Below are 25,278 nucleotides of genomic sequence, written 5' to 3'. Positions count from 1 at the left end.
ATCCCCTTAAATAAATTCACAGTATAGGGAGATTTGCACATATGAGGTGGCCATTTCTGAATCAGTACACTTGAAAGCAGAGAAGAGGTGACATGTAGATGTACAGTATTGGTAGGTGCAGCATTGACCTGAAGGACAGGCTGCTCTGTTAAATTATGTCGATGTTCCATAGGCTTTAGCTGTCACAGAAAAGAAATGCTGTCTTTCTTATACTACAGAGATTGATCAGCCTTAATACAGATGTCTAAGAAATGTACAGCATCAAATCTACCCCTCTCCATGCTCACACTGGCTTTTCTTGCAGATAAAGCTCTACTTCCTTTCTGAAGGATCCCAGCTCTCATCTGCGAATTCCTTCACAGACTTAATCACACTTAGATTTCTCAAAAACCTAAATGGAAATCTGCTTGTGCTAAAAGATTGCTTAGACTTGTGTTTTACAAGATATCCAGGATCATATGCTTTTGGAGGACTCTTAGATCAAAAGTTTCCAGCTGAGAACAATTAGTCATTCCTGTGTGTTTAAACAACCTGGCCCCCTCACCCACTTCTACCACAGATAAACTGTATGTACTGTAACACTAAACTGAATTCAGGCAGTCATCTGAGCTGGTCTTAAGTTGAATTATCATCAGACATTTTCCCCTTTCATACTGATTTAACAAGAGAAATGGGTGACAGGGTAGAATAAATGAGTCTCAAAAGAAAATCTGGGCCTGATTTATTGTAAAATATATATATATATATATATATATATAAATGACTATAAGATACATACAGCCAGAATTATGATCCATTTCCAGATGGAGAGAAATACTGGTTCACAGAGAATAAGGCCAAGCTTAAAATATTAATCATCCAGACTTCTACACATTCCATGCTATCCTGATTCAAGATATACCTTATGGAGGTGGAATAACAGCAGGCTCCATGGCATCAGGGGCTTGCAGTTCCAATTGAGGTCTTACCCACATTACAAACTGTAGTGAAAAACACTGGACCAGATCCTAAAGTCCTAGAAGAGATGGATCAAACAGCTATCCTATGTATTCACCAGTGTTTCCCAAGCCTCTCTCCTGGAGGTACACCTACCCAGACAGATTTTCAGGATTGCCTCAATGAATATGCATGAAATAGATTTGCATAAATTGAGATCCATTGTATGCAAATTTTTCTCATTTATAATCCTTGAGGATTTCCTGACAGCCTGAATGTAGATGTGCTACCAGGAAAGGCTTTGGAAACATTGTTATAGACTAACTCATCACTCACAAGTAGAAATCATATATATATATATATATATATATATATCATAGCACTACAGAAGATAAACATATATACACAAAAGATAACATATATACACAAGTAATAGCAAATGCAGATCCTATTTTAATAATATGTATATGTAATATTTACTTGTATAAATTCCACTTCTTTATATGTGCAAATACATGCATTATATGCGGGTATAAAGGGCTGGTTCCTAGTGCATGCCTTCCCACTTGCCCCATATCTGATGGAGTGTCGCGTTGGTGAGGAAGTCAAACTTCCTACCAAGGGAGATGGACCTTGTTGTAAGTTCTGACCAATAGACTAGTCCAAATGCCAAGCTACAGATCCAAACCTCACTGTAGCTACTAGGAAGGAGAAATTGAAGATCCAAAGCTCAGTGTAGTTACTAAAGAAAAGTTATCTGCAGATCCAAAGTTCATGGCAGCTACTTAAGTATAATGGGAGTTCATCACACCTGAAAATCACCATTTTTCCTAGATTTACCATCATGATGTCCCTATATCATTCCCAACCTCCTATTCCTTCCATGTCTTTTTTTTTCCACATAGGTTGATGGAAGGAATGTCCTTTGTTTTTGTATTTGAGTTACATTAATCAATCATGGTTTTTAGGTATGTCACAGAGTACAATATAAGTGCTTCATAAATAAAATAGTAATACATAGATTAATTATTTTCGCCATTGAAAGGCATTTTTTTTACTTCAAGAGATTATGCTTAGAAAACTTGTTTTTCTCCATATTTCTAGGAACTGCCTTTTGTTCAAGATGTGACAATAATTCTGCCTGAAGATGTTGAATTGAAACCCATTGGGACAGTTTCAAGCATTATTGAACAGTTAGGTATGTGAAAGATATTTTTATTTTTAATTCTGTTGATGAAAAAAAATACCCTTTTCTGCTTTCTCATTTTAGTCTGAATTAAAATCCTCTTGCTCCTTCACTGTTCATAATTGTTCTGATTCAGATGTGCAGCAGTGGGGTAGAGTCCTGATTCACAGATTACCACCATATTTTATCTGTAGCACAGCAGAATATGCTCAGTGTGCTAGCCATGTTTCTCTAACTGTTTACATTGTGCTGCTATAGCTGTTTGGGATCACAGCATTCATATTATATCAGACATGGGGACAATCTGCATATTCTTAAAGATGAATCCACCAGACATTTGTTGAAGAATGGTGCACCTCAGCAATGATTACACATACCCTTGTTCATTTCTGCCTTTTTAGTAATTTCAGAATTTTGTTAATTCTGACTTTCTTCAGAGTTATATTCTTGGATTCTCCCAAGCATTTCTAGAGGAAAATAAAAAATCAAATCAAGATTTTTATATCCTGCCTTTCCAATAACTGTTTAAGGTTGTGAACAAATAATAAAACGCAAAAATAATACAAACAATTCAATAATGCTCACAAAAGCATATAACAAACCAGAAATACCATGTAACTGCAAAATACGTAAACAAAAACTTGAGGTAGATTTTAAAAGAAACATGTGGGCATCCATGTGCGCGTGGTTCCTGGCGTGCGCACATGAATGCGCCAATTTTAAAACATGCGTACATCGCTGTGCGCGTGTTATAAAATACGATACCCACACGCAGGGAGGGGGGGATTTTTTTAAAAGTAAGTGCGGCCATGCAATCGGGGGTTTGGGCGGGCCGGGAACCAGCCAGCACGCACAACTTACTTCTGCTCCTTAGAGCAAGTAAGTTTTTAAGCAAAAAAATAGAGTTCATAGGTAGGGTTTAGGGGTCGGAATGAAGAGGGGAAAAGGGAAGAAGGGTAGGTAGGGTAGGTAGGGGGATAGGAAAATGGGCAAAATTACTAAATTAAGAGACAAACTTCCAAACACTGCCAACCAAGAAATTAAAATGCAAAAAAGGGATGTCAACCCATGGACATCTTTCACTGAGATATCTGAAATGGAAGTGGAACAGATGCTAAAAAATGGAAATCCCGCCCCACACAAAATTGACACAATACCTACAATTGAACTGAAGAAATCAGCTAACATAGTCGCCCATATGCTGACTAAAATCATAAACCTATCCCTAGAAGAAGGAACAATGCCAGATACACTGAAAGGAGCAATAATAAACCCAATAATTAAGAAAAAAAACAGTGATCCCCTTATCCTAAACAACTACAGACCAGTATCAAATCTTCCTTTAATAGCTAAACTAATCGAAAAAACAGTACAGAAACAGCTAGCTGAACACCTGGATAACAACAACATACTGTACCCATCTCAACACGGATTTCGAAAACACTACAGCACTGAGACTCTGCTACTCTCTCTAACAGATAACATTCTGGGAGGCTTTGATAGTGGTAAACACTATATTCTACTAATGCTTGACCTATCGGCAGCCTTTGACACAGTAAACCATAAAATACTACTAATAGACTGGAAGAAATCGGATTACACGGTCTAACATTAAAATGGTTCAGTTCATACCTAAAAAACAGGTTTTTCCAAGTTCAGATCAACAACACATTATCAGAAAAAATTAATCTCAAAACAGGAGTTCCACAGGGATCAGCCCTATCTGTGACCCTTTTTAACATATACATGCTGCCATTATGCCACTTACTTGTAGGACTAGGAATTATACACTACATTTACGCCGACGACATCCAACTAATTATACCCATAGAGAGGACACTTTAAAAACATTAAACCTAGCCAACATGTACCTAAGCATTATAAAACAACTACTGACACAAATGGAACTTGTAATTAATATTGATAAAACAGAATTTCTACACTTAGAACGAAAAAATTCTGAAATCAGTCAAACCTCAATAATACTCAAAGACAACCAGAAAATTGAACTAACTGGAAAAGTACGTAACCTGGGAATAATTATTTTATTTTATTTATTTTATTTAAAAGTTTTTATATACCGCTCAATGGATAGATATATATCCGTCTAGGCGGTTTACACATAGATAAAAACATACACAAATTAAAATACAGACAATTGTTAAAAGGTTAGTTGGAGATCATGAATTTATACAAACTATTGTAGCTGAAAAGCTTGGGTAAATAGGTAAGTTTTCAGTGATTTTTTAAATTCTCTACGGTTAGAGGTCAGTCGGATATAGTCAGGCAAAGCGTTCCATATTGTTGGACCTGCAACTGAAAGAGCGCGTTTACGGATTAGAGATAGACTTACAGATTTTACATTAGGAATTTCCAATAAATATTTGTCGAAAGAGCGTAGTTGTCTGGAGGGTTTGTAAATTCGCAGTAATGAACATAGCCAGATTGAGTCATTGTTGTAAATCAAATTGTGTATGGTAGATAGGATTTTGTATGTTATGCGGTATGATACTGGAAGCCAATGTAATTGTTGTAAAATTGGAGAGATATGTTCGTTTCGACGGATATTATATAACATACGAGCAGTTGCATTTTGAATTAATTGGAGAGAATGAATAGTTGACTGGGGTAAACCAAGGTAAAGCGCATTGCAATAATCCAGTGAAGACAAGATAAGGGTTTGTGTAATCAGGCGGAAATCATTTGGTAAAAGTAATGGTTTTAATTGCTTGAGCATGTAAATTTTGTAGAAGGATTTTTTTACTATTTCAGATATATTGTTTGTCAACGATAGTTTGGAGTCTAGGATAACCCCTAGATTTTTTGCATGTGTTTTTATGGGAATGGTTTGGTTTTCAAAGATAAATGTTGTTGGAGGTTTGTGAATTGAGTCTGGAACAGTGGATAGATAGATTAACTCTGTTTTGTTTGTGTTTAACTTTAGCCGGTTATGAGAGAGCCAGATTTTTATTGTAGACAGATATAAGTGCAATAATGAGAAGGTTATAGACCAGGAGTCAGTGAAAGGTAAGATAAACTGAATGTCATCAGCGTAAATTTTAAAATTTAAGTTTAGGCCGTCAAGAAGAATTATAGATCCTGAAATCAATTTGAAACAACACATATCACTAAAAGTAAAGGAAGGTTATGCAAAGCTCATGGTACTCAGAAAACTTAAACCACTACTAACTCAAAATGACTTCCGAACAAGTCTACAGGCACTAATTTTCTCCAGCACGGACTACTGCAATGCCCTTATGCTAGGACTACCTAATACGACATTAAGACCACTGCATATACTTCAGAACACAGCAGCTAGAATACTAACCGGAAAAAGAAGGAGGGACCAGATAACCGAAACCCTAGCAGAGTTACATTGGCTACCAATTGAACACAGAATTAAATACAAAACCCTATGTATCATTCACAAACTAATTTATGATGAGAAATCAGATTGGCTAAACACAGCATTACGGGTACACACTCCACACAGGAACCTCCGATCAGCAAATAAAGCACTCCTAACCATTCCATCAGTTAAAACAGCAAGATTGACACAAGTGAGAGAAAGAGCCCTATCACTAGCAGGACCCATAATCTGGAACACAATGCCTCCAGAGATCAGACTACAAAGTGATCTCAAGGCATTCAAGAAAAGTTTAAAAACATGGCTTTTTAAACAAGCATTTTACAAAGAGACGAGAGAATAGAGAGAAATTATTCAGGAAAAGACAGAAAGGCACCGACACACAGTACTTAGAACTTTACAGTAGCATATGAACTCTACTCCACAATAAGCATAACTATAATACTATGTGTGATAAAACTACCCATGTTAAGTACCTTGGTACAATTGGCCATGAACTACTTCGCTAAATAACTATGTCTAATGATATATTGTAACCGAACCTTTGACGGCACCTGTTAGAATATACTATAGTACACTTTTACCTACATTAAATATGTGCCTACATGTAAACCGTTGCGATGGTATTTAACTTAGCAACGGTATAGAAAAGTTTTTAAATAAATAAATAAAATCACAGAACATATAGAAAGACATGGTTTAATGGAACAAAGTCAGCATGGCTTTACCAAAGGCAAGTCTTGCCTCACAAATCTGCTTCACATTTTTGAAGGAGTTAATAAACATGTGGATAAAGGTGAACCGGTAGATGTAGTGTACTTGGATTTTCAGAAGGCGTTTGACAAATTTTCTCATGAGAGGTTTCTAGGAAAAGTAAAAAGTCAAGGAATAGGTGGCGATGTCCTTTCGTAGATTACAAACTGGCTAAAAGACAGGAAATAGAGAGTAGGATTAAATGGACAATTTTCTCAGTGGAAGGGAGTGGGCAGTGGAGTGCCTCAGGGATCTGTATTGGGACCCTTACTTTTCAATATATTTATAAATGATCTGGAAAGAAATATGACGAGTGAGGTAATCATATTTGCAGATGATACAAAATTGTTCAGAGTAGTTAAATCACAAAGAGATTGTGATAAATTGCAGGAAGAACTTGTGAGACTGGAAAATTGGGCATCAAAATGGCAGATGAAATTTAATGTGGATAAGTGCAAGGTGATGCATATAGGGAAAAATAAGCCATGCTATAGTTACACAATGTTAGGTTCCATATTAGGTGCTACCACCCAAGAAAGAGATTTATGTATTTATTTATTTATTTGATGCTTTTTTTATACCGACATTCATGATACAGGTCATATCATATCGGTTTACAGGGAACATAATAGCGGATAACACGTTGAAATCGTCAGTTCAGTGTGCTGCGGCAGTCAAAAAAGCAAACAGTCTAGAACGGGTAGATGTGAATCTCTGCCAGCTAGACATGGGATTGGGGTTCCAGGGTCAGGCTTATCCCCACCTATTAGGATTACTTCAGACAGCATTAGCAACACCCACTGTACCCATTGCCCTTTGTCCACCTATAGTCCTTTATTCTAGTCCATCTGGAGATCTGATTTTCACTTTTCCTCAGGTAGGACTCTTGTGACTTCTCATCAGTGCTGCTGATATGGTTTTTCCCATAGATAAGCATCTGAATTAGCCATGCTGTCTGGGTATATCCTCCGTGCCACTAGGTGGCGGAGCTCTCTAAGATCACCCAAAGTCTTTTGAAGAGGGAGCTCCTATGCCTGTGCTCGAGGCTCCTCTCTCTGTTTTTTTCCGCGTGACTAATCTCACGTGGAGCTGTTAGATCTTGTGAGGAAAGTTATTGTGACGAGAAAAACATACATAAATCTTTTCAAACTTCTCAGAAATTCACAGGATTTTCTCATCATGCCACGTCCAGGGTTTAAATTCTGTGACTGTGGAAAAATAATGTCTGTAACTGACAGACATCTGAAGTGTTACATTTGCCTCGGCCCACGCCATGATCAGGCAAATTGTTCAGATTGTGGATGGATGGTCCCCAAGGGCACAGCGCCAGAGAGCTGCGCGGATTGCCCAACTTACAGAGGAAGCCGCAGGCTTGTATGCCCCCTCTGATGCTTCTGCCAGGTCAGCTCCAGGACCGAAATCAAAGCAGAAAACACATGCCCATAGGAGGGCCACCTCTGCTGACCCTCCAAGTCGAAAACAGAAGAAGGTAAAAAATAAAAATTCTTCGGAGCAAAGCGCAGGAGACGCGCTGAACCTGCATCCTGCGTCGGATGTGTCGATGCGCCATCGAACTCCGGAGCATAGCGGATGAGCCGACACATCGGCACAACTTCTAACTCCCGATGCATCGGCTCATCTCAACGCATCGGTGCATCTTGACGCATCGGTGCAAAGTCCAACTCCCGACGCATTGGAACAGCGACATTCTACCAACGCACTGAAGCAACGTCCGTATTCCGATGCATCAGAGAGGCGTCAACACATTGGGGCAATTGCTGGGAAGCAATTTAAAAAACATATTACGGGACATAAACGACCTAGAAGTCCATCTCCATTATTGCTAGTGGAATCAGAGGACTCCTTGTCTCCTGCAAGATTCTCATAGAATTCTTCTCACTCATCTGAATTCCTCTCAGGTCTTTCTACAACATCTCATTCCCGTACTAGACCCTTAATCCAAGAACCCTTACTTCATGAAGGTTCTGCACATTGCAAAGAAACGCACAAGGTCATCCTCAAGACAACCTTGCCACCATCAGGTCAAGGTCCAGATGTCAGACCATCAACATCTATTTCAACTGTTGATACACTGACGAAAATTACATCTATTTTGCCACAGTTTTTATCATCAGTTCAGAGGCAAAATCAACCAGCCCCTGCTTCACCAGTCGAGGTGCCTCCATTACCTATAGGTGATCAGCACCAAAGAAATTGCCCAGCAGACCATCTCCAATACTAGTAGATTCTCCTACACCACAATCATCACCAGGATCGTCAACTGGCTACCCGTCTGACCCTCAAGACTTGCCTCCAGAACCAGTTTTGCCACCGGAGGATATTACATACTCTCAATTTTTGGAGAAAGTAGGTCAAAGATTGGGAGTGGAGACAAAAAAGATACCTGACCCTAGGCAGGAGATGATTGGTGTCTTAAAAATATTAGAGACACCTGCTAAACCTACAACACTCCCTTCACATCCAGTGCTGGAATCTCTCTTGGAAAAGACTTGGGATTCCCCGTATTCCACAACTCCTACTTCAAGAAAAACGGACTTAAAGTATAGGATGAAGGATTCTCCTTTTTACGCTAATGTACAGTTCCCACACGCATCTGTCATAGTTGAATCAGCTATGCAGAAGGCACGGAAATCTCGCTTACACTTAAACAACCCTCCTGGCAAAGACCACAGAAGTCTCAATGATTTTTGACATAAAGCGTATCAACCCGGAATCCTTAATGCTAAGATACAGAATCATCAATTTTATGTAGTTCAGTATCTTTTTGAGTGTCTTCAATCTTTAAAACTTATGTTACAACAAAATTCTACGGATAGCACATTACCATCAGAATTTCATGACATGGAGGAAGGACTGAGACACCTTGTACGCTCAGTTTATGAAGGATTCGAAACCTCCGCTAAAACAACAGCTAATGCTATTGCAGCCAGAAGGTTGGCATAGTTACGTGCCAGTGCTATACGTGAAGATGTTCACGATAAGTTAACCAATCTTTCTGGTCGTCCCGAAAACTTGTTTGGCGATAGCAAAATTAAAGGAACAAAAAGTAGTGGTACTTTCCTTAACTCAGCATGATTCCTCATCTTCTAAGCGTCAATTCAGTTCATATAAAAGACCCTACCAGAGACGCCAATATAGGCCTTATATTACCTATAGGCCTCAACCATATCAACAAAATCGTCAACAACCATATCAACAGTCAGTTCCTCGTCAGCGCACAATGGCAACCAAAAACAGCTACAGAACCTCAAACCACTAAAAATCAACGAAGTTTTTAGAGGTAATTCCGCCACCACTACCTACCCAAACAGTAGGAAGTCGACTTTCTCTTTTTATTCCTCAATGGAGCACTATCACAACAGATTCTTGGGTCCTGAATATAATTCAACACGGATATTCCCTCGACTTCATATTACCACCTCGTCTTCCGCACTTAATTATGGCAAGATCTCAGAGTGGTCATAAGGAGACTCTGCTTCAAGAAGTCAATCATCTAATTCATCAACACTGTATACAGGAAGTACAACCATCTCATCATCCAACGGGATTTTATTCAAAATACTTCCTCATTCCCAAGAAATATAGAGGTATCCGTCCAATTCTAGCCCTCAACAAACACATTCGAAAGGAGAAATTCAAAATGACCTCACTCAAATCAATTCTTCCCTTCCTGCAACATATGGATTGGATGTGCTCCATAGATTTAAAGGATGCTTATGCTCATATTCCAATGCATCCAACATCCTGGAATTACCTATGCTTTCAAATGGGAAAGAAACATTTTCAGTACAAAGTCCTTCCCTTCGGTCTCTCATCGGCCCCCAGGGTATTCACGAAATGGCTAGCGGTAGTGGTGGCACACCTCTGTCATCGGGGAATTCAAATATTTCCTTACCTCGACGATTGGCTACTTGTAGACTCAACTCCTTCTCTTCTACGAAACAGTTTAATTCAAATGATCAATTGCTTGAACAATCTGGGACTTCTGATAAATTACAAAAAGTCTCATCTTCAACCTACCCAGACCTTAGTCTTCGTAGGAGCATTCATAAACACCATTCAAGATAAAGCTTTTCTGCCACAAACCCGAGCGATAGCACTTACTTCTCTGGCCCACCGTCTCAGAAACCTTACGATTACCTCTGCCCGCCAAATCTTGACTATCCTGGGTCATATGGCATCATGTACATATGTCATCCAGAGCATGAGACTACACATCCGTCGCCTTCAATGGGGTTTGAAGCACCAGTGGTCTCAGTTCAAGAGTCCCTTGTCCACTCAAATAAAATTGACGACCAGTATGAAAAAGGATCTTCATTGGTGGATTCATCCACCAACATTAACAGAAGGCTAACCACTGAGACCTATACGGCATCAATTAATTCTCACCACAGATGCCTCGCCGACGGGATGGGGAGCCCATCTTGCCAATTTACAAACTCAAAGATTGTGGTCACTCCAGGAACGAACTTATCACATCAATTTCCTGGAATTGCGAGCCATCAAACATGCTCTTCGAGCCTTCGAACACAAACTACTACGCCGCGTCGTCATGATCCATACCAACAACCAAGTAGCGATGTTTTACATAAACAAGCAAGGAGGGTCCGGTTCATGGAGCCTCTGCAAAGAAGCCATAGACATTCTGGACTGGTCCCACAGCAGAAAAATTTCCCTACAAGCCACATATATTCTGGGAATCAACAATTCCAAAGCGGACAAATTAAGCAGAATTTTTCACCCACACGAATGGGAATTGGATCAATCGGTAGCCAACCGGATTTTTTCGATATGGAATCTTCCCCACATAGATCTCTTTGCAACAGAATGCAACAGAAAGGTTCTCCTTTTCTGCTCAGTTTACCCCAGTGCTCACAGATTGATACAAGATGCATTTCTACTGGATTGGTCTCAGAAACTACTTTATGCGTTCCCTCCAATTCCACTGATCTCTCACACAATACAGAGATGCATCGAAGACAAAGCAAATTTAATTCTGATCGCACCAGCATGGCCGCGTCAACCATAGTAGTCTTACCTGCTCCATCTTTCAATCTGCGAAGAGTGGGGAACGCCCCCACTCTTCTCACCCAGGAACATCCACGCATCCCTGAATCTCACTGCATGGAGATTGAACGGCTCACTTTCAAGAACTTAAACATCTCTCCACATCTCGAAGACATCTTGGTAGCATCAAGGAAACTATCTACTCGATTAAACTATCAACATAAATGGAAACGTTATGCCGCATGGTGTTCTACTATGGATATAGATCCACTCACATGTCCACCCGAGAAACTACTCATTTATCTCCATGTCCTTTATACACAAGGCTTAGCCACTGCTTCATTACGCATTCATCTAAGCGTGATATCAGCTTATCACAACCTTCTTAATGGAGAATCTATAGCATGTCATGCTCTCGTTTCCCGTATTATGAAAGGCATTCTCCATTTACAACTTCCAATCAAAAAACCTCCAATACCATGGGATGTTAACCCAGTGTTAGAACAACTTATGCTACCTCCCTTTGAACCAATGGACACGTGCCATTTTAGGTACCTTTCCTGGAAGGTACTATTCTTAGTTGCTCTCACTTCCGCAAGAAGAATCAGCGAACTTCAAGCTCTGGTTCACTACTCAACTTACCTGGAATTCTACCATGACAAGGTTACACTACGTACACACCCTAATTTTCTGCCTAAAGCAATTTCTACCTTTCATTTGAACCAAACCATAACACTGCCGATCTTTCATCCTAAACCACATACAGATGACAGATGACAGTCCACACTCTATCTCTGCAGCTTCTTTATATAACTATATAACTATTTTCTCTCTTTTCTTTTCTGTATAAAGGTAAAAAAGAAAAAAAAAAAAACCTCCTGCATGCCTAGTGCAAACTTCACTGTGGACAAGTCCTAACTTCAGGTAGAACTTCTCTCCTTAACCTGCTAAAAAATCCTAAACCTGACTTCCTTTGGGCCCCACAGTTTCAGCTTTTTTTTTTCTTGTGTGCTCTTCTTTGAGCTAGCAAGCTTTTAACTTTCAGGGCTCTGCAGCCCTAGCAGCACTTTTCTTCACTCCCAGCCCTCTTCCTTGGGCAAGGTTACACAATTTTTTGTTTTCTTTTCTGCTTTACTTTTGTGCTCTTGTGCAGCCTTCTAAGAGCACTACTTGCCTCCAAACTTCTTCTTTGGCCGGCACCACAACAAACTTTCTTTCTCAGTTCTCCCTGGAGACTTTTTTTTTTCTGTTCCAAGCTTAGAAAAAATCCCCAACCTGACACCAATAGAGCATGTGAGAAATGGCTGAGGAAAACTTCACTGTCTGCTGACGCCAGCATTTTTCCTTGCAACTTAACTTTTATTATTATTAACAGCAAATAATATGACAGTAGACTGCCTACCTTTGCAGTGTACTCACAATACCTTCAGCTTAGGTCAGAAATGTTTACAGGAGCTGCCTTCTCTGGAGAGACAGAGGCATCCGAGCTGTGTTCACTATCTTGTGTGCCCCCCACCCCCCCAAGCAGGATTCTGCCCACAGAGCACTCTCCCTCTGTCGGATTTAAGGTGGACCAGACACAGGTGGTAAGCGGGAAAATAGGGTCACTTCATCGCAGATGGCAAAAACAAAAAAAGCTCTACATAGTGGAGGGATACCTTCAACAGGAACATTTAGAAAACTTCACGAACATATTCCTTGAAAGAATCCAAAGGTGAACCAATAAGTAACTTAGGAAAATGTAATACCTGTGCGTTTAACTGTCTGACTTGGTTCTCTAAGTTTTCCACTTTTCTAAGGCTAACAGAGTTGGACTGAATCAACTACTTTGAATGGAATCTGTACACACCACTCACTGTTGAAGAAAGTGAAGTTCATCTTTCTGAACATTCAAGGAAGTATTGTTAGCCTTTAATTTAGAAAATATCTCAGTGGTAGCAGTTACCAGAATGGCCACAGTCTGTTCAAGTAGGACTAAAACAGCACAGAGGGAGTCCAATGTTATGGCAGATGGCTTACCCTGGAGAGGTCTCATTGGTTGGCCAGTGATACACAGCAAGGTAGTCTCAGGTAGATGGCAAAACTCCTTCGTGGCTGCTATCCCATGCTGCTGAAGCCATTGCTTTTACATCCCCGGGGCCATTCTATGCCAACGCAGCAGCGCTAACATTCACCATAGGAATCTCTGAGGTAGGACTTCCTCCAGCCTTCACTCCCGGGTGCATATCTTCTGATCTCATCGGGTATGACAGGGTCACTCCTGACTGGGGCGACAGCAGAGGGTCAGCCTGGTGTGGTGTCCTTGGCTGTGTTTCTCCGAGATGACTTGCAGCCCGACTTGGTTGTTTCCCTAAACCCAGGCTCTTTGGCAGCCCCTTCTCAGCCATAAAAAGAATATTTGACAATAGCCAATAATTCTCTAATATATCAGGATTCAAAGATAGTTTTTTAATAGCAATTGAAACACTGCATAACCTTTTTAAATTTAGTATATTTTTCTGTTTTAATGACTCTTCTTTCCCCTCTATATTGAATTATTAGCAAGATTTGCATCAACTCTCCTTTTCCTTAAAATTGTTACATTGATATTCTTATTTATTTACCTGCAATGCCAGAAAAATCTGTTAATTACTGAAAATATGTTCCCTAGCAACAGTATTAGTATGTAAAGAAGGTTCATAAAAATAGCAAGAAAATTGTAAAAAGAAATATGCACATATGCTATTAATATTCTTTTAGTAAGGAAGATGTAAAAAATGCATATTTGAGTATTTTAAATTTACCGTTTTGTGCTTGCATAATATAGGTAATATTTGAGGAGCTCTAAATATTTGTTTTTCCTTTACAAACTAAGAAAAATAGTCTAAGGAGCTTTGGAAATTTTTTTTAATTAAATCTATTATATATAAGAATGAACAGATTTTTATTTTTAGGACTTTTGGTGCCTGTTCCTTGTTTCTGTACTGACTAATAGTACAAGATCTACCAGACCTAAAGGTTATATTCATGGGATCTTGCTTGCTGTACTATTAGCGCACGCTAGTCATTTCATTTCGTATTGCCTCTTATTTATTTATTAAAAGTGCTTATTTTCTACCTATATTGGACCGGCAGATTGCAATAGGAAAACACAAACAATACTGTACATACATTGTAGCAAATGGCGGCACTGAGTCAAATATCAAAATTAAAACTATTCATATAGAGGTAGATCTTCAAAAAATACGCGCGCTCGTACGTTTGTTCGTGCCACTGGCGCGAACAAAAGTACACAAGATTTTATAAGATATGCGCGTAGCCTATAAAATCCGGGGTCGGCGCGCACAAGGCTGCGCAAATTGGCAGCCTGCGCGCGCCGAGCCGCGCAGCCTGCCACCGTTTCCTCCGAGGCCGCTCTGAAATCGGAGCGTCCTCGGAGGGAACTTTCCTTCCGTGTCCCCCCACCTTCCCCTCCCTTCCCCATCTACCCCAGCCCTACCTAAATCCCCCCCCTACCTTTGTTGGGCAAGTTACGCCTGCTTGAAGCAGGCGTAACTTGCGCGTGCCGCCCCGGCATCCCCCGGCACAGGCCGCAGTGCCGGGGCCGCCCTCCCGGCCCGCCCCCAGCCGGCCCCCTGCCCCGGACACGCCCCCTGGACACGCCTCCTCCCGCCCCTTTTAAGAAGCCCCGGGACTTACGCGCCCGCGAGTGCCCTGTGCGCGTAAATGTTTTAAAATCTACCCCATATTGTATATCTAGCTAGAACAGAAAAGTACATCATTCAACAGAGAATGCTGCTCTAAACAGAAATGGCTTTAACTTTTTGTTTTTTTAATGGCTTCAGCTTTTTTTTGTTGTTACTTTTATTAACTTTGAAACATTAAAATGAATTAAAGCACAAGAAATAAGCAGCTACATATGACACACAAAAAGAAAACAATATCATACATCAAGTAGATCATCTCAAGTCCATATTCAGGGAAACCAAGGATCATAGGAAATAAATGAAAAGGAATACTATAATAAGCAATCGCAATATATCATTGATATAACTCCAATCCCTACAGCACCTCAGCTAATTAACAACAGGAGTTTTATGTTAAATAATTGCCTTGTATGGATTGGATTAGAAAACACAAATGTAATAGCCTGAAAGTGTACCAAGCATTTACAAGCAAATTTCAAATAAAATGTGGTTCCTAAACCACTTGAGTTAACTTAGAAACGTCAGGAAAAATTTGTATTTTCTGACCAAAGAACAGTTCTTATTTATACTTGAAGTACTGCTTCATAATCGATTCTTTTTCAGCTTCAGAAACAAAAGTAACAAGAAGAGTAGACTTTGTAGTAATATATCCTGGGAAGTGAAGAAAATCTGACAATTCTGTAATATTAAAGAGAAAAATGGAGGATGTCGTAATATATCGCTCAATGGTTAGACCGCACATTGAATACTCTGTGCAGTTCTGGTTGCTGCATCTCAAAAAAGATATAGTTGCACTGGAGAAAGTACAGAAAAGGGCGACCAAAATGATAAAGGGCATGGAATGGCTCCTCTATAAGGAAAGGCTAAAGAAGTTAGGCTGTTCAGCTTAGAGAAGGGATAGCTAAGGTGGAATATAATATAATACAAAATAGTAAAATGATTTAAGGGGTAGCAAGTAGCATATTTAAAAGAAATCAGAGAAAGTTCTTTCTCACAGGACAAGCAGGATGGTTGTCCTCACAAATGGGTGACATCGAGGATGGAGCCCACCACGGAAAACTTCTGTCAAAGTTTAACAGAACTTTGACTGGCCCCTACTGGGCATGCCCAGCAAGGCACTGACCCTGCAGCCAGCAGGGGTCTCCCTTCAGTCTTCTTTTTTCCGCGCAGCAGTTGCCACGCGGTGAAAGGAGCTCTCTTACCACGTTCCTGACAGGAATTTGGAAATTAATTTCCTAAGAAAATTTGCCCCTCAGGGGTCTCCCTTCGACAAATTTTTGTCATCTTTACAGAATCCGGTAAGTTTTTTGCCATTTTCCATCGACTACCGTCGATTTTGGCCCTCGAGGCCTGTTGGCACTTACCGATCCCCAGGCTAAATTTTGGCTTACAGCCATGGCAACGGGGTTCCGTCAATCACAGACCCCCACAGGGTTTGTGTTATGTGTTTGGGTAGTGAGCATGATGTCCTGACTTGCACCAAATGTGCCTTAATGACACCCAAAGGTCGCAAAGCCAGGATGGAGAAGATGGGGCTCCTCTTCCATGCACCCACCCCAACGCCATCGATAGCATCGACGTCATCGGAACCGGCACCGTCGAAGTTGCACCATCACCGTCAACCCTCCGGTGACCGTCCGCCATCGATCGCTTCTCGGCCGTCGACTCCCGTCCCTTCCCCGGATGGGCGAGGGGATCGGAAAGAAAAGCATCGCCATCGACGGCACAAGTCTCGGCCTGTCGAGGATCCACAGCCATCGACCTCCGCTCAAGCCGAGCCACCGACTAAGAAGCCGCGATCAGACCGGACACCCTCCACGTCTCGTTCGCAGGCACCGAGGAAACCCTCACCCTCTCGGGGTGTGGGGGCCGTGATCCCACCGTTTACGGTGGTCCCTCCGGCCTTGCCTCAGCCTCCCTCTCCCGTCGAGCCGGGTATTGTTACCCCTGGTCTCCGGGCAGAACTGGACCGGCTGGTCCAGGAGGCCATCGAGAAAGCGATGAAGAAATTACAACCTCCATCGGCACCGTCTCCGGCACCGGTTCCGGCACCGCCTCCGGCACCGACGCCGGCACCGACTTCGCCACCGAGGAGGGAATAGACCACCGAGCCGTTGGTGCAAGCTCTAGCACCTCTACTGCACCGCATGGAGGCACTTATGACGGCCCTTCCATCGGTAATTCCAGTACCATCGACAAAACCACCGTCTCCGACTGGATTCTCATCGGCAGGAGAAACACCGTTCCGAATTCCCCCTTCCGGGGTGGTTCCATCGGTACCTTCTGGTATATCTCCACCGATTTATCCTTCGGCTCCATCGATTCCGCGTCCGGCACCGATTCCATCGGCAGCGCCGAAGCCCTCGATGCCATTCCTAGTTCCACCTGCAGCACCGATTCCATCTAGATTTCCATCGATGCCTTCAGAGCCTCAACCAGGTCCTTCAGGGCTTCAAGTCCCACATGATCCCTACGATACCTGGGGTGATGATGATGATACAACTTCTGACACAGATTTGCCTTCACCACCATCTCCTACAGAGAGTAGAAAAAGATCTCCTCCTGAGGATCTCTCTTTCATTAATTTTGTAAAAGAGATGTCAGAAGTTGTACCTTTTCAGTTACAATCTGAAGCCGATGACAGACACCAGATGATGGAACTACTCCAATTTCTGGATGCTCCAAAAATCATCGCTTCCATCCCTATTCACCAGGTGTTTTTGGATCTGCTAAAGAAAAACTGGGAATCTCCTTCATCTATTTCACCAGTTAACAAAAAAGCTGACTCCACATATCTTGTCCAGTCAGCACCAGGTTTTCAAAAGCCTCAACTGGATCATCGTTCTGTTGTGGTTGAGTCTGCGCAGAAGAAGGCCAAACGTCTTAAGCCACACTCTTCCACTCCACCTACCAAGGACAATAAATTCCTGGATAGTGTGGGACGAAAAGTATATCATGGAGCTATGTTGATTTCACGCATAGCTTCATATCAACTTTACATGACTCAATACAACAGAGCCATCCTTAAGCAGATGCAAGACTATGCTGACATGTTGCCGGATCAGTACCAACCACAGCTTCAAGCCCTTCTTCATAAAGGATTTGAGGCAGGGAAGCACGAGATTAGAACTGCCTACGACATATTTGATGCTTCCACAAAAGTTTCAGCCACAGCCATCTCAGCCAGACGTTGGGCTTGGTTAAAGGCGTCTAACCTTCGCCCAGAGGTCCAGGATCGTCTTGCTGATCTACCCTGCTTAGGCGACAATTTGTTTGGAGAACAAATTCAACAGATTGTGGCAGAGTTAAAAGATCACCATGAGACGTTGAAACAACTCTCGTCTGTCCCACCTGACGTGTCCTCCAAGCAACCACCAAAGAAGGACTCTAAGAAGTCGTTCTTTCGACCACGTCGCTATTATCCTCCATCAGCTAGGCCTTGTCCTGCACGGTCCTCCAACAGGCCTCAGCCTCGCCAGCCAAGAAAGCAAAGACCTACTGTAGCCCCACCTCCTGGGCCTGCGGCGGGCCTTTGACTTCCCTCTACTGAGCACATGCAAGATCCCTCTTCCATACATCCCTGTGGGGGGTCGACTGTTCCACTTCTTACACCGTTGGAAACAGATCACCTCAGATCACTGGGTGTTAGCAATTATCGCACAGGGTTACCACCTCAACTTCATGGCTCTCCCGCCAGACTCCCCGCCCCTTCAGGCATGGAGTCTAACCAGCCAGTTGGCTCAATTACAACAAGAAGTATCCCTTCTTCTACAATCAAATGCTATAGAACCCGTCCCTCCCTGTCAACAAGGGACAGGATTCTATTCCAGATACTTCCTAATACCAAAGAAATCAGGGGGGCTACGTCCCATTCTGGACCTTCGGGCCCTCAACAAGTACCTTCAAAAAGAAAAGTTCAAGATGGTAACCCTGGGCGCGCTGCTCCCTCTGCTGCAAAAGGGGGATTGGCTGTGCTCTCTCAACCTCAAGGACGCTTATACCCACATTGCCATAACACCATCTCATCGCAAGTATCTGCGTTTTCTGGTAGGCCGCGACCATTATCAGTACCGGGTACTACCTTTCGGTCTGGCATCTGCTCCACGAGTCTTTACCAAATGTCTCGTAGTGGTAGCAGCATTCCTCAGGAAGGAAGGTGTCCACGTCTACCCCTATCTGGACGATTGGCTAATCAGGGCCTCTACCCCTCAGATTGCTCAATCCTCCCTAAAATTGACAATTCACACACTCCTTTCCTTAGGGTTTCTTGTCAATTACGAGAAATCTTGCTTAGTCCCATCTCAAACCTTATCTTTCATTGGGGCAGACTTGGACACCTTACAGGCAAAGGCTTACCTTCCGCTGCAGCGGGTCCAAACTCTCATGTCCCTAGCTCGCCAGCTCCAGTCTCAGGACACGGCCACGGCTCGCCAATTCCTCATTCTCCTAGGACACATGGCATCCTCAGTTCAAGTCACTCCCATGACCCGACTAGCCATGAGAGTAACACAATGGACTCTGCAACACCAATGGATTCAAGCTTCTCAGCGCCTATCCTCCATAGTCGCAGTTACAGAAGCGCTTTGCCTGTCTTTAACCTGGTGGACGACTCAAATCAATCTCCTTCAGGGCTTACCTTTTCTCCTACCAGATCCACAAGTAATCCTGACCACCGACGCTTCCCACATCGGTTGGGGGGCTCATGTGGACGATTTCCAAACCCAAGGGTTATGGTCACCAGAGGAAGCCGAACACCAGATAAATTTTTTGGAACTTCGAGCAATCCGTTACGCGCTCAGAACGTTCAAAGATCGTCTTTCGAATCAGATAATCTTAATCCAGACAGACAACCAAGTGGCCATGTGGTACATAAACAAGCAGGGAGGCACAGGCTCTTTCCTTCTGTGTCAGGAAGCTGCGCAGATTTGGGCAGAAGCCCTCTCCCACTCCATGTACCTCAGGGCCACTTACCTGCCGGGAGTAGACAATGTATTGGCAGATCAGCTGAGCCGGGTCTTCCAACCACACGAGTGGTCACTCGATCCTCTGGTAGCGACCTCTCTATTTCACAAGTGGGGTTCTCCCCACATAGATCTCTTTGCGTCCCCTCAGAACAACAAAGTAGACAATTACTGCTCTCTCATTCGGAGCCACCACTCTCGGCCGAGGGATGCCTTCTCCCTCAAGTGGACATCAGGTCTGCTCTATGCATTCCCTCCACTTCCTCTTCTGTCAAGGACTCTCGTGAAGCTTCGCCAGGACGGAGGAACCATGATCCTGATAGCACCCCACTGGCCACGCCAGGTGTGGTTTCCCATTCTTCAGGATCTCTCCATCCGCAGGCACATCCCTCTGGGAACGGATCCGCATCTGCTCACTCAGAACGAAGGATGCCTCCTCCATCCCAACCTCCAAGCCTTGTCCCTGACGGCATGGATGTTGAAAGGTTAGTCCTTCAGCCTTTTAACCTTTCGGATTCGGTTTCTCGTGTCCTGATAGCTTCACGAAAGCCCTCCACCAGAAGATCCTATTCGTATAAATGGAAAAGGTACACATCTTGGTGCACTTCCCAGTCCCTTGATCCCCTTTCCTGTCCAATCTCTAAGTTCTTGGACTATTTATGGCATCTATCGGAATCGGGTCTTAAAACCTCTTCCATTAGGATGCATGTCAGTGCAGTAGCCGCTTTCCATAAAGGCATACAGGGTGTCCCTATTTCAGTACAACCCCTGGTAACACGCTTTCTTAAAGGCTTGCTCCATCTGAAGCCACCCTTACGTCCTCCGGCCCCATCTTGGGACCTTAATCTGGTTCTTGGTCGGCTAATGAAACCACCTTTCGAACCTCTACACTCCTGTGAATTAAAGTATCTCACATGGAAGGTATTATTCCTTTTAGCTGTCACTTCAGCTCGCAGGGTTAGTGAGTTACAGGCCTTAGTCACCTATCCGCCTTACACTAAACTCCTGCAGGACCGGGCGGTACTCCGCACTCACCCTAAATTTTTACCTAAGGTAGTATCGGAGTTTCACATCAATCAATCCATCATACTACCTATCTTTTTTCCCAGGCCCCACTCCAACTCCGGAGAACAGACTCTGCATACCCTAGACTGTAAACGGGCTCTAGCATTCTATCTAGACCGTACAGTTTCTCACAGAAAGAGCACTCAATTATTCGTCTCTTTCCATCCTAACAAGTTAGGACAACCTGTGGGTAAGCAGGCTCTATCCTCCTGGTTGGCGGACTGCATTTCTTTTTGCTATCAGCAAGCTGGCATTCCTTTTCAAGACCGTGTAAAAGCACACTCTGTGAGGGCCATGGCGACTTCGGTGGCACACCTTCGATCGGTGCCGCTTCCTGACATCTGCAAAGCTGCAACCTGGAGTTCTCTCCATACTTTTGCAGCCCACTATTGTTTGGACAAAGCTGGAAGACAGGACTCCATCTTCGGCCAATCTGTCTTGCGTAACCTTTTTCCAACATGATGTACCAACACCCTTCCACCTTCCCGGTAGGGTGCGGATGCCCTTACCAAATTCCACCCCAGTTGTTGTGCCTCTTGCACGTCGTTGGATGCATTTGGTGCAAGTCGGGACATCCTCAGCTCGGTACTCACCCATTTGTGAGGACAACCATCCTGCTTGTCCTGTGAGAAAGCAAATGTTGCTTACCTGATGTAACAGGTGTTCTCACAGGACAGCAGGATGTTAGTCCTCACGAAACCCGCCCGCCACCCCGCGGTGTTGGGTTCGTTTTAGTTTTTACTTTTTTAGGCACTGCCTGTAGCTTTGAAAATCAGACTGAAGGGAGACCCCTGCTGGCTGCAGGGTCAGTGCCTTGCTGGGCATGCCCAGTAGGGGCCAGTCAAAGTTCTGTTAAACTTTGACAGAAGTTTTCCGTGGTGGGCTCCATCCTCGATGTCACCCATTTGTGAGGACTAACATCCTGCTGTCCTGTGAGAACACCTGTTACATCAGGTAAGCAACATTTGCTTTTTCATTCAACACACAATTAAGCTCTGCAATTTGTTGCCAGAGGATGTGGTTAAGGCATCTAGTGTAGCTGGGTTTAAAAAAAGGTTTGAATAAGTTCCTGGAGGAGAAGTCCATAAACTGCTATTAATAGGGAATAGTTACTGCTTGTTGCCAGCATTAGAAACATGGGATCAATTTAATGTTTGGGTACTTGTGACTTGGATTGGCCACTGTTGGAGATAGGATTCTGGGCTTGATAGACCTTTGGTCTGAACCAGCATAGCACATCTTACGTTTTTATGTTCTAACTACATCCAAACATCTGTCTACATCATTCAGGGCCCATTTAATTTCAAGAGCATAACATCTAAACAAAATAATTTATTTGTCTCTTACAAGCTGTAATATCTCTAACATACTTTTTGAAAAGCACAAAGGCTCATGATCACCTGTTCTTAGGAAAATTGAGGATCTGCAAATTTTTAGACCTAACTACATTCTCTAAAGATTCTACTTTATTATGAAGAGACAACTGATCTTTAATATTGGACTCCTGAGTCACTTGTAAAGTAGTAACTTGATCTTATCTATCCTTAAGAAATGTTGCTCCATATCAGATAATTTATAAAACGTATCCAAAGAAAAATCACATAGCTGAGATACAGTCCGCACCAGGGTGCTTTCAGTTCTTGTCATAATTTGCCAAATGTCTCAGAAAGAAATGGCAGGCTCAGGAGAAGCCTCTCCTACCTTCGTATCCCACAAGAATTGGGCAGGTGGCACTGCAGCCAGGGCTGGAGTGCCTCTTTTCTCAGAGGTATCGACTCTGGCACTGACTGTAGAAGTGCTTAAATCCACTTGCATTTGAAACACAGAAAGTTCTTCAGGGAACTGGGATATGGGAGGTCGAGGCCTAGTAGCAGGGTCAGAGATATCCCTGCCCCATCTGCCCAGGATATTGGACGCAATAGATGAACATCCATAGGTCCTTTTGTTGGAATAGAAGCTATAGTTAGACCCAGGAATGTAGCTGTCTCTGAGGACAAGCAGGATGGCAATCCTCATATGTGGGTGCCATCATCAGATGGAGCCCAGCACAGAAAACGTATGTCAAAATTTCTAGAACTTTGTCTGAGCCTCATTGAGCATGCTCAGGCATACATTATATCATGTATCCATGCGAGGACCCCTCCAATTTCTTCTTTTGCATGGCACCTGTCATCTTGTGATCGTATGAGAACCTTTACTTTTGCCAAATTTTTGGCCTAATTTTCTAAAACTCTTTTTTGTGATTTCTTTTTCGCTGCCTCATGCAATTGACAGGTTCTCCAGTTAGTGTCCAAAATAGGGTTTTCGTCGTTTATCAGTAAGTTTATTTTCGTTGTTGATACCCTCGGTGCGGCAGTGCACTTGCCTGCGGTCATTGATGGCCGCCGCCATCTTTTATTATCTTGCGACAATATGTCCACTTCGGGTTTTAAGCGGTGCCTCAGGTGCACAAGGACCATGTGTAGCATGGACTTCGCCTTAATTTAGACATGTGTAGCATGTGTAGCATGGACTTCGCCTTAATTTATAATTTTAAAACAGTTACAATTATGTTCCTTTTATTATATTTATCAAGTTGTTTGTTCCTCTCTCTCCTTCTGCCCTATTCTTTCTTGCTGCTCTTCCCCTGCCCACCTCTCACCTTTTTCTTGCCTGCTCCCCTTCTCCCCTACCCTTGTTCATTGTATTTTCTACCTGCTTCAGTTTTTTGTAAACCGGCATGATATGCCCTATGAATGTCGGTATATTAAAAGTTAAATAAATAAAATAAAATAAATGATAGATGTCCTTAATGCCCCAAAGGAGAAGACACATCAGGGTTTGCAGCAAGTCTGCCTGGATGACCCTGAAGGGACTTAAGATCTTGCTCAACAAGATGGAGCGCTCTTCCGGCTAGAGATGACCAATCCATTGGCATCGGAGGCATAAGCATTGAGGGGCCTCAGGGCTTCACCAATGGTCACCAAGCCTAGTTAATGCCATTTCATACTTTTTACCTCTACAGGAGTATATCCCAAGGCAGCATATATTAACAAAAATATTGTGTGGCTCACCAGCCTTAGCAAAGGAAGCAGTGCAGGCATAGAGAGAGAGGACTTATATCATCAGAAGAAGAGCTAGGGATGCACTGAAAGAAGTCTCACCTCTTCCAAATTCAAACCATCTCAGTGGACCAGCTCTTTCTATAATTTATTAAGTTTTAATCATTTATATGATACAGAACAAAGAAAATTCCAAAACACAATCACAAAAAAGAAGAAAAAAAATGGTTTAGAATACCCATCCTAGCAATGAACAAAGTCCACATCATGAGACAATGTCATCCCAGAAACAAATGGTATCATGATTCAATGGACCTGTCTAAAATAAAAGTTTCCAAATGTGCTGGATCAAGGAAAATACATTTATTCCCCTGGTGCTCAACTAGGCATTTACAGGGGAATTTCAGAAAAATATGGCTCCTATGGCTAGGACCTGAGGATTCCTTTTAAGCTTCATCTCTCTAGAGACATCTGGAAATACTTGTATGGTATGACCATAAAACAAGGATCTCATATATTTGAAATATTGATGGAGGATCAGCTCTTTGTCTTGGTGTAACACACAAGTTATGTTGCGTCCATCGGACACAGATGGCTGCACCCTCTCTGCCTCACCTCTCTTTTCTCTTTCTCTGCTCCATTGGGCAAGATGGCAAGTGGCTTAGGCGCATCGCTGCTCGCCGCTTTAAGGCCCCAAGGGATCAGGTGACTTGGACTCACAGGTGGCCCGATGATGCCTGCGGCACTCTGGAGCCGGAACAGATGGGATAAGCTGCTGTCTGACAAATCTTCACTGCTCGCTGTGTTAAGTAGGCCCCAGGGGGTCAGGTGACTTGAACTCACAGGTAGCCAAATGATGCCTGTGCACTCCTGGGCAGGAACAGGAGATTGGGTAAATGGCTATCCTTAGTTCTCTCTAAATAAATACAGAAGAAGGGAGAAGTCTGTGTTATGTGGGCAGCTGGCACAGTTAGTTACCTGGACTGCCACATATGAAACAAAATGTCCACTGCTGTGGCTCCCAGACACATCCAATGCTCACTGCATACACTCTTCATCTTACTCAGCCTGGGATAAGACAGAGGCTGGAAGGACTTAATGGAGGAGGATCAGGAAGGGGAAGATGAGGTGCTGTGTGTAAAGTGTGTGCTACACAAAGCTGTGCCCAGCTATCCTTGTCCTCTCTGCATGTTGCTCATTAATTACCACAGACTGGGGCTCATGCTATAGCTAGGAGGAAGAGGCATACCTGATT

At 42.9% G+C, this 25,278-nt stretch overlaps 1 protein-coding gene across 1 annotated transcript in view; it reads left to right on the top strand.

Annotated features, from left to right (window-relative positions):
- NAF1 (nuclear assembly factor 1 ribonucleoprotein) overlaps positions 1-25,278 on the top strand; it is a 344,209-nt gene that overhangs the window by 147,335 nt on the left and 171,596 nt on the right. Inside the window, exon 3 of the mRNA XM_029618509.1 lies at positions 2,041-2,134. Within this exon, the coding sequence (XP_029474369.1) occupies positions 2,041-2,134 (94 nt within the window). The remainder of the gene's footprint in view (positions 1-2,040; positions 2,135-25,278) is intronic.

The sequence above is a fragment of the Rhinatrema bivittatum genome, chromosome 1, assembly GCF_901001135.1.
Source record: "Rhinatrema bivittatum chromosome 1, aRhiBiv1.1, whole genome shotgun sequence".
Classification (NCBI taxonomy): Eukaryota; Metazoa; Chordata; class Amphibia; order Gymnophiona; family Rhinatrematidae; genus Rhinatrema; species Rhinatrema bivittatum.
This window is presented reverse-complemented; position numbering and strand designations above follow the sequence as displayed.